Source organism: Rhipicephalus sanguineus, unplaced genomic scaffold (assembly GCF_013339695.2).
Source record: "Rhipicephalus sanguineus isolate Rsan-2018 unplaced genomic scaffold, BIME_Rsan_1.4 Seq559, whole genome shotgun sequence".
Lineage (NCBI taxonomy): Eukaryota > Metazoa > Arthropoda > Arachnida > Ixodida > Ixodidae > Rhipicephalus > Rhipicephalus sanguineus.
In genome coordinates, this window is record NW_023615510.1 from 37,991 (window position 1) to 48,800 (window position 10,810).

Consider the following 10,810-nt stretch of genomic DNA (forward strand, 5'->3'; position numbering starts at 1 on the left):
CGGGTGCGACCATTAGTGTCATGCCGTTATCGGCAAAATTTTTACGTGTGCGCGGGGACCGCCGATGCTGGGTTGACGGTTGAATAACGCCTGCTGTCGGGGGACGCATTGCACCCAGGTCGTATCTCGCAAGTTGCGTAACGGCTCCACGATGAACCTTAGAGTTAGATGCTTCTGTCGCGGTCTCAAAGGTGAGCGCGTACGCTTCGTGGCACGCTTGTATTGCACGTGTTGGCCGCATCGCTAATGACTAGCAGATAAATTAACAACGAACCTTACGGGTCTCCATAGTGAACATATCTTGAGGTTGCAAGCAGGAACAATCATTGGCGTAGCTTGGGAGCGGGGGAGGTGAATTCAGCTGGAAGTCAGCGCCAGTTATGTATCTCTCTTGTCCTCGTTTCTTCACGCTGCGCATACTTAGTGTATATCAAGACATGTACCAACTGGCCCACCAACGGTTTCTTCTTTGGGGGACTCTCGAAATTTTTTCAGTCCTGCAAAAATGCACACACGAACATACATCAACGGGGTTAACACCCCCACCCCGAAAGACATTTGGCTACGCCCTTGAGAGCAACGATATGCACGGTGCAAAGTGTTCATAGGGTCTTACACCGGGGCCGAGTAGAGTGACAATGGTAGAACATATGAAACAAAGGCATATTGGAAATGTACCCATACCTAATTGTTTGGGATGATTCAAAGAACACAAACAAAATTTTATTTGGTGCTATCAAAAACACGTAACGTTCGAACGCGGGTGTTGAAGGAGAGTGACGATGAGAACGGTGATTAACCGCGGGTCTTGCGGCCCGTTAGGGTGTTGAGCTATATTTATTTGAATTGGTAGTCTAAACGACTAAGAACGAGTAATTACCACTCACAGCTGATTTCTATAATCTCTCGGTATAAGACGTGAACGCGCTCTTTATACTTACATTGTACGACAATGTTTACAGTGCTCGCGATAAACGCAACCATACTGCTTGGAATTGCGGGAATCGTCCTGCTCACGACAGAGACCAGAAAGCGACACGAAGAACAGCAGTACAGTGTCCGCGCAGAAGGCAACGGCAGCCTGGTTGTGCTGACGACCGCAGGCCTCGTTCAGGGTGTCGAGATCACAGCGCATGGAAGGACTTTGCACGCCTTTTACGGCATACCTTACGCCGACCCTCCCGTCGGAGAGCTGCGTTTTCTGCATCCTGTGCGAAGGACGCCCTCCAAAAATGTCACAATAGCAACCGAGATGAGGCCCGCCTGTCCGCAGGAGTCCTACTGGTTCAACACGGAGTACGTTAACGCCTCGAGCTTCGACGAAGACTGTCTCCATCTGAACTTGTGGACGCCCAGTGTCCGCGCAAACGACACACTGCGACCCGTTGTCGTGTATCTTCACGGCGGGGGCTTCCAAAACGGCGGCAACAACCTTCGCATCTACGACGGTAGCCACTTCTCCGCGCTGGGCGACGTCGTGGTCGTGGTGCCCAATTACAGGGTCAATGTGTTCGGCTTCTTGTACGTCGGTACGTCAGACGCCCCCGGTAACCAAGGCCTGTGGGACCAACGCCTCGCGCTGCTCTGGGTGCGGGACAACGCGCGCGCTTTCGGCGGGGACCCAGAGCGCGTGACGCTGATGGGACAGAGCGCTGGATCGATCTCCGTCGGCTATCACGTCCTGTCACCGCTCACGCGACACCTATTTCAGCGAGCCATTATGCAGAGTGGTACGCCCTTCTACAAGGTAGAAGAGAACCAAATCACGGGACCGGAGAAGGCGAGGCGAATGGCGGCCAGGCTCTGTGGACCACATCTCCTGCGAAGGCCCATGGGGCACGTGGTTGAATGCCTCAGGAACCAGACGACTCAGAAGCTCCTGGGTGCCGTCAAGATGGTGCTGGGGCTCAAGGCGTCGTCCTTTATACCTGTTTCCGGGGACGACCTGCTGCCCAAGGACCCGCTCGCAACCATGGCTAACGGCAGTGCGCCTCCGGTGGACCTGCTGATAGGTGTGAACGAGAACGAGGGCACGTACTTCCTGTACAAGCTGTACCAAACCATGGGTATCACCGACCCTTTCGTCATGAGCAACAGGCAGCACGTGACCATCGTGAAGCTCCTTGTCAACTATGCCCTATGGGAGGCACCCGAGGACCTCATCGAGGGTCTACTGGCCAACGTTAAAGTATGTGAAACGATTATACGTGTGTGTGCGTGAAGCTTACAGTCCGGTCCGTCGGCTGAAGTGGGCACACCGCGTTAGGTTTCCGCCATCGATTACCGTTATGATAATACGCCAGAAGAAAAGAAATTCTTTATGTAGAAATGTCTTACCGATCGGGATACAAATTCAAGGTTGTTTACTTGTTTCTTTAAGTGGCTGATTGTTCCCTTCGCTCGTCCTCGTGTGTCTCCTTGTTCTAGTCCTCAGTTCGCGCTATAGCATTCATCATGTTCCCTTCAACAGCGGACCGGACTGTACATGTTTACTAACTGGCTGTTGCGGTCATACCTGCCGTGCAGAAACTTGGATACGATTCAGTGTCTTCGCAAATGGATGTGCATAGCAACGCCTCGCGTCGGCTTGTCACGCGCACACATATGCGATTTCGTATACCCGACTATACCGCTATCCTGACGCCAGTGATGGTGTAAGCATCAACCCATGAGAAGTTCGGACCGCGCCAATATAACGCGAAGTATTGAGAGCAGAAATTAAAAATTTGCGGAGACTTAATTTTCCTAAGGAGAAAAAGTAGCACATATGCAAATATTATTCATTTTTTTTAAGAGCGGATAGCCCACAGAAGCCAAAACATAAGCAAATAGGAAGTAATTCCCATGAACAATGCTCTCTTAATTCTTCAAAATTAACTAAAGTTCGAGATAATGTACATTTCATCTTGATTATAGTTTCTATGTCGTATATGTCGTATATACTTCAAGTCATTAAATATTTTTCCCAGCTTTAGCTTGGATTTTTTTCTTGTGTGTATGCGTGTGCATGACCTATAATGCACTGCTGAAACATAAAAATTTTTGTTACTTTCTACAGAACGTTTCACATTAATGAGGCATTCTAGCTCACCCTATAGGTCGTTTGAATATGTTCAATTTGTGCACACAATAAACTTTCGGCCTGAGGGAATGCACTTTCAGCGTTACGAAACGTGGCTGATTAAGCGCTTCCCTGCTTTAACGAATTATCGCTTATAACGATCTCCGCTTCCTGTCACATTGTTACGACAAGGTTTCGATGTGTACGTACATGGGTATTACATACACACTGTCAACGCCATCGCGCACTTTTGTATTAAGAGCGTGGCGTTTTTCGCAAATCTCAGTTCTTACACCCGCTAAACATTTTAAGTCATCTTAAAGCAGGGGCGGATCCAGGTGCCTACTTTAGGGGGGGGGGGTGGGGGGTGAGATGAAGAGAGTGGTAGAGGGTGGGCACAAGATTCTCCTTCCCCCTTTTGGGCAGTGGTAGCCTAAGCAATCTGACAAAGGAGGTGGAGGACAGGCACTGAATGATCGCCCCCTACCGCCACCCCTCTGGATCCGCCACTGTCTTCAACTGTCCACATCTCAAAAGGGACATTAAAGAAAAATCTCCTTTTTCTCGTATTAGGAAATTACTCTTTCACGATACCAAACAACACCACGCTTGCTGTGAGAAAACGCTTGATAAGTGACAAAATGTGCAAAATGAAAATGCGAGTGGCGACGCCGCCCGCATTTTTCCGCTGCAGTCATCGTGACGCCATAGATTTTGACTGCGTCTACTAGGGCCTACGTAGTCCCTAATCGGTAAAAATGAATTAAATTGCCTTCTGATCGGGAGGCATATGCAGACCTAACATACCAATTTTCAGAAAATTTCGTTGAGCCAAAGTGGCCAAAATACGAAAAAGCACTTTGAAATTTGCGACGTCACCAGCGGAGATTTCGGCGGGAAATTTAAAAGTGAAATTATTGACGTTGATTTTTTTTTTCATCTATTAATAAGCCTATAGTGAATTATTTCACTTTAGTGTCCCTTTAACCAATGATGCATGGGCTGAATGATACAGACTGCTACGCAGATGAATCTCCAAGCTCCGATCTCTGTCGTGACGCAGGATGGCACGTCAACGCCAGACATAGTTCGACACTTGGCCGATGGGATCGGGGACGTGGCCATGCGATGCCCGACGCAGTACTTCTCGGAGTTCGTGCTGCGCCAGCGGGGCTCGCACCTCTACCACTACGTGTACTCCTACCGGCCGCTCAAGGCCAGCTTCTGGCCACCCTGGATGGGCGTCACGCACTTCGACGAGTTCCCTTTCGTCTGGGGATACGTGTTCGACCGGCCCGAGCTAGCAACGCCGCGTGACACAGATTTCAGCCAGCTGCTGATCGGCCTCTGGAGCTCGTTCGTTCACAATCGGTGAGGATTGCGTTGGCTTTTCCCGTAGAGCGGCCGTGCTTCTCCCGCCTGACTCAAGAAGTGGGGGAGGGGGGGGGGCAAAAATTTTGGGTGGTGGTCGCCCCCCCCCCCCCCGTGACACCCCCTGGCACGTTGATTTAAGTGGACGCTAAAAATAACACATCAATAGGGCACTTTCAGAAAAAAAAGGAAGGGAAATTTGGAAGACAACTCCACCATTGGATTGAGGTGAAGACTGTGGCTGTCATTGGCGCAGCCACAGGGGGAGGGGGGCACAACCCCACACTGTTCCGAATTTTGACCGTTATTTGTATGTACACACACACACACATATATATATATATATATATATATATATATATATATATATATATATATATATATATATATATATATATATATATATATATATATATATTGTCACGAGGCGTATATATGCACACAAAAAACACTCACGAACATATGTATACAGTCGCGCTCAATGTGACTTGCAACACGGGAGTGTGTGGCCGCCCGGATTTAAAGATGTCCCATTCCTTCCACAAGCCCTTATTTCTACGATTAAACGCTGTTCCCTCACTGGGAGATGTTCCCAAATAAGAAAATAATATGAAGTTACAGAAATGAAGCAAGTTGAAGCCGTGCGCAATCATTAAACTCGTGAGGCCACGCGCTCCCGTGTTGCAAGTCCTATTGAGCACGACTGTACATAAAGGGGGGGGGGGGGGTAAGAACTTTTAATAAATTTCTGGCTGCACGAGTGGCTGCTGTCATTGGAAATTCGTTGACAGCTTGGTAATTGGACCGAGGTTGAATGAAGAAAATATTGCCACCATTTAAGAAGCAAATATTTTACATCCCGGTATTGGTACCACTCGAGTAAAAGTTGAATTCATCGAAACCATCCCCGTAATTCCCATAAAGTGCTCAGTACCACATTACCTTTTCGCATGGCGCATGCAGCACCATGGAGACGGGGAAGACGTTATGGCCGCCGAACGAGCGGCAGCTGGCCACGACCCTTCGGCTCGTGGAGCAACCCCTGGTTCAGAGTGCTGGCTCGACGCAAACGTGCACCTTGCTACGCAAGTACATCGTACCTTACAGGATGAACAACCCGGCGAACGCTGAAGCCTAGTGACGCGCACCGGCGCGGCGACGGCAAATGTACGCAGGGCGTGACCTGCGGGCGGCCCGTGGCCGAGGACACGCTTTATAGAATAAAAGCATGCCAGAGGCCGACTGAATATTTATCTTGACATGTAGAGCGCGCGTGCGTGCGTGAGAGAGAGAGAGAGTGTGTAACGCGAAACCGGTCACCTGAATCTCCCAAGACTTTCCTTCAGGGCGCATTTAATCAGATTCACCATTTGAAATCTTGATTATAGACCGACTATATTGTAAGGCACAGGCCACGGAGCGCTCAGCGATTAAAAAAAGAGATCAAGGGAGAGAGGAAGCACATCGCTTCATTATTGGAGGAATTGTGGGATATTGAAGTGCCCACACACGTTTAAAAGTTGGCAAATATATATATATATATATATATATATATATATATATATATATATATATATATATATATATATATATATATATATATAAACTGATCAAACCGCGACATCATTTATGCGACTACGCAGCATTGTTTGATAATGTCCTCTTTAAACTGCATCCATCGCCAGAAATAATGAGTTTGTTTATGTTACAAGAAGCCTTACTCTAAGTCCTTTAACTAACCCGTGACTTCAGAGGAATGTAACCAAATTAGCTCTTCAGTAAACATTAACATTGTACAATTAGGACCATCTTGACCACAAGTCGCTGCACTTATTCGTTGGTTTTTAATAACTTTGTTTCATTTGTAACCCCGCCGAATGTGGCTGAACATATTTTAAATAATAAGTAAATCTCATTACATGCAGGGCATTACATGCAATGCGTTTGCTATCGTCCATGCTGTGGAGGGCAACGTGTCCAATTCAACGCACGTTGTCACACGAATAACGAACAAGAATCAGGTGCACATTTATTTCAGGTTGTTTTTATAACTACCGTGAAAAAGGAAAAAAAAAAGTGGGGGGGGGGGGGGGGGCATCTTGACAAGCCATCTCGTGTGGAAGTTGCTCAGGCGGTTGTCACGACTCTGGCCCTATTAGAACTTGACCAGAAACAAAACAAAACGTCGGCGTCGTCATCGAAGGCTCTGCCCTTGCCCACGCCGAAAGGTCCTCTGACCTCTGCTTCGTCTCCTATAGGTGTAAACTCCGGAAGGTACTGTCAACCTGGGTTTTGCATGAAAATTCAACTGTATACGGCGTCAGTCTCGGTGGTTTGCATCTTACCGCTTACCGGATGCTCCCAAGCACATATCGATCGACTTTTAGTACTGACACCATGCGTGCATGTTTCCGTAGTTTTCATAATATGATGTCATTGCGCCGAAATGCTCAACTACGATCCAAAGAAAACGGGGTGCGCATTTTGTTTGTGATCTCTAAACATTACGGACCGGTCGTGGTAAGCTTAGCGGAAAATTAATGTATTGCGCTGTTAAAGGAACACTTAAAAGACAGATGATTTTCTTAATTCATATTAGTACATTATACTTTTTCGCAGTTGCAAAATCACCAAGCTTGTAGCGATAAGGCGCTTGGTAAGTGAGAAAACGCGCAGAAAACAAAACGCGGGTGCCGAAGCCACCTTGAAATTGCCCAACGCCTTCTTTCAGCACCAAACGCCGTGAAGTCGTAGATTTTGACGGACTTCTATAGTCCGGCGCAAAACAAGATGTCATTATTCAGCGGCGTTCCTGCTCACATATTACAACTCTTCCCTAGGCGACGACAATTCCGAAACACTGGCACGAAAAAGTAAGCGAGCGTCAAGCAACAGTCTCTGGAAAGCTGGAAGAGCGCCGACCACAAGAACACCCCCATTACCCTATACCATTGTCATTTTGCCTTTGCCATTATTAACAGATAGGGTTGTAAATCAAACACCGGCATGGCATTTTGACGAATCAGAAAAAAAAGATTTTTAGGGAAGATTCAAGGCTATTTAGGGAACTTGCAGCGCGCCAGACTCACGACGCAGGAACAGGCGTTCAGGCATGACGGCACCATATCCATAGGCGTGCGCTCTATAGGCGTGCGCACAGGGGCGGGGGGGGGGGGGGGGAGGAGCAGGGGGGCGGCCGCCCCCCCCCCCCTATTCACCTAAGGGGGGGGCGCAAAGTCAGCCCCACACATTTGGAAAATAGGGAGGGGGTGGGGTGCTGCGGCTCGGGGGAAGGGGGCGCAATTTCAGCGCCATACATGGACATAATCGGGAGGAGGGGCGCTGCGACGAACCTTCGCCCCCCCCCCTCCCCTGAAGGGGAACCCTGCGCACGCCTATGACCATATCTACTTAAGTTCGAGATCGCGGCCGATTGCGCGTCTTCTGAGTTTTTAAGTCGCAGTGCGTCGTCGTCTACTTCACGTGAGCTACTTTCAATCTACTACAAATCTACTTCACGTGAGCTCACTTTCCTCCATTACAATGAAAACTGAATGCCCCCGTCAAGTCTTGCACGCGTCTCCGGGACTGGTAAGCAGGGGCGTAGCCAAGGGGGTAGAGTTAGGGGGGTTGAACCCCCCCCCCCCGAAATTTTTCAGTTTTATACAAACGCACGCACGAACATACATAAAGTATGGTTGAAAACCCCCGAAAAAAATTTCTGGCTACGCCCCTGCACGGTAGCGTAATGGTGGCGCCCTTGAAGTCGGAGGTTCGAATGCATCGGTACTAAAGGGAGCTTTTTCTCTGGAGTCTGTGCTAAACTCTATATGCGAGCGGCAACACGTGCGTCGCAGCAAGCGGTGCGACATGTGCAGCAAGACGCGACAGCGGCACCTTTAGTTCAGTCAACCGCTATAGTGCCGAAGTGCGCGCGTAGCTGTGAAACTGGCCTGGTTCCATAAACGTTGTGTAAAACCACAAAATTCTGTTTTAAGACTTCTCTAAGTGATGGACAGGTTCAGCATAAAATTTACTCCCTTTAGACCGATTAGCATTATTTTCTTGTTGAATGTCGCTGCTTTGACATTTCTGACGTCACACCGGCCAACAGGCGGTTTCGGTGCGAAAATCAAGGAGTTGTTGATTCCCCGCGTGTATGAACTATAATCATTTTTTTTACCAAATTATATCACAATGGAGTATTGGTCCTTTTGGAAGAACACTAGCTTTTACAGCCTAAAAAGCCTATCCTATAGCCGCGAATGCAGTATTCGCTTGGAGACAGTACTCACCCTCACCTGAACTGTACTTCCTGTTCATGCTTCCACGAACCTCGTCCAATCGTCGTGCAGCAAGCAACCCAGCTGGGACAAGCCTGTGGTCTCGACGTACTGAAGAGTTTCGTGAACAGTACGCTGAGCGCTCAGGCCAATCACAGACCGGGAATGTCACGCGTACGTGAAGTAGGGGGGCTCGTTCAGTTTCTGGAACAATTACTAATGAACCGGTGTGTTAAAATGATGAAGAAACAGACAAAAAAAAACAACGGTTGCGATGTTAAAGAATAAGAACCTTAAAGAGGCCCTGCAACACACTCCTAAGTAATCATAGAATGGCTTCACTAAAAGAACTTATTGCCTCACAAATCGACCGCCGCAACAATTTTTATAATCCGTCAAGTACGACCGGAGTTACAGGGATCTGTCGCACGCTTCAGGCGCTTTCTCTCTCCTTTCGTACCAGCGAGCGCGCTGAAAGCTACGCAGGCAGGGGATGACAAGGGCGCAAGAAGATACGTCCCTTTTTGTCAGCGCGTGTCACGACCTCGATCACTTTTATTGCGATAGCAATTATATGGACAGTCTCGGCTGGAAAATGTCCGTCCCCGTCGCCGTCATGCACCGTATATGTATAAGTATGTATATATATATAAAAGCCCCAAAGAAAAATAATTCAGAAAAGTGCTTCCGAAGCGCGGTATCGAATCTTTTTTTTTCTTTGAACGGGCGGCTTACTTTCAGTGTGATCGAGAACGCGCGCGTGGGCACGTGGCGGCATACCGCGGCACCCGCAGTAACTATATGCAGCTCACGATGCTCAAATCAGCCAATGGCCGTGGGTTTATGGAGCGGTCATTTGGGTTTATGGCATCATTTGTAGAGAGAAGAGGGAACGTTTCTAGCTGACATATATGGCTCGCGCGTCCTCAGGAGCCTCGACCACCGATCAACAGCGCTTGCTGACCATGCTGAAAAAAATGTTGCAGGGCCCCTTTAACAACGTATGTAATTTACCAGCTTACAGATATGCGGAACGGATATGCAAAGACAGCATTGTTTCTAGCTCTGCTTACTGCTCTAGGCACATCGCGAAGTTTTTCATCGCAAAAAAAGGAACTAAAGGATTCTTACGAAAGAGAAAAAGAATACGGCGCACTGGGCATATTTTCTTGTATACCGGATTTCGCAGGCCATTGTATGTGTTTTCAAATAATCTTTCAACGCGCTTGTCTGGCTCTCACATGTCACGCATTTTCTTTTTATTTAGTGGCGGCGGTGAGAAATTATTGATTAATAATTCTGCAGTTCGCGAAACTTAGAGCTGCCAGGGGCGCAGCCAGAATTTTTTTTTTTCGAGGGGAGTAGGTTGAACCCTCCCCCCTTCTCAGCATTGGGCGAAGTTTCACCGCGCCACCACCCTCTTCGCACTCTCCTCCCCCTCTGCAGCCCTACGATCAAAACGCATCGCAAAGACGACGTATTAGCCTAAAAAGAGCGCCCCCCCCCCTCCCTTTTGCGCACGGCTATGAGCATCATGCAGGTATGCCTTCGCCGGAGCAACTGGTGACAAGCAGGAAATGGCGAGACGTGATAGGAAGAGCGGAGGAGTCGGTGAGAGATGGATGCCACAAAGCTCTCCCAACATGTTTTTTTTGTGGTGGCCATTCTAACCAAACGATGCCGACACAATTAACGGTCGAAAAATAGGACGCCCCGATACTGTAAAATTGCGACCGCTTACTATGCAGCGTAAGGAGCTGCGAGTGCCCCTTGTTATGCAAATATATTAAAATACATTACCCATATGTGAAGCCCGAAACCAAGGCTATCGCTGTATGCCATGGCTGCAACATGTTTTCACAAGACACACTGTGTATAGAACTTAAGTCTCATGTAAATTGTTCCGTAATACAATAGTCGTCAAATTTTTAACCGAGGACCTATAGATAAGCTCTCGCGCTTCAACAGGCCATGTTAAAAAAAAAAAACAGTAAGCGTGCCACATCGACGGGCCATCGTAGATCACACATCCTCATGGGCTCCATTTTAACAATGTCATTATCCGTAAGGAATTTCTATTTTACACATCCGAAAA

The 10,810-nt window shown here is 48.1% G+C and overlaps 1 protein-coding gene across 1 annotated transcript; it reads left to right on the plus strand.

Moving 5' to 3' along the window:
• The first annotated feature begins 952 nt into the window (after nucleotides 1-952).
• On the plus strand, nucleotides 953-5,634 carry LOC119377731 (cholinesterase 1). Its single transcript, XM_037647078.2, has 3 exons — nucleotides 953-2,188; nucleotides 4,125-4,432; nucleotides 5,396-5,634. The coding sequence occupies exons 1-3, from the start codon at nucleotides 953-955 to the stop codon at nucleotides 5,568-5,570; spliced, it is 1,719 nt and encodes a 572-aa protein (XP_037503006.1). The 3' UTR covers nucleotides 5,571-5,634.
• The last annotated feature ends 5,176 nt before the right edge of the window (nucleotides 5,635-10,810 follow it).

Bases quoted from the DNA above. Each gene is read 5' to 3' on its own strand.
- LOC119377731 (XM_037647078.2), top strand. From the start codon at position 953: ATGTTTACAGTGCTCGCGATAAACGCAACCATACTGCTTGGAATTGCG. The intron at 2,189-4,124 runs GTATGTGAAACG...GTCGTGACGCAG, and splicing joins GTCTACTGGCCAACGTTAAA to GATGGCACGTCAACGCCAGA. The intron at 4,433-5,395 runs GTGAGGATTGCG...TGGCGCATGCAG, and splicing joins AGCTCGTTCGTTCACAATCG to CACCATGGAGACGGGGAAGA.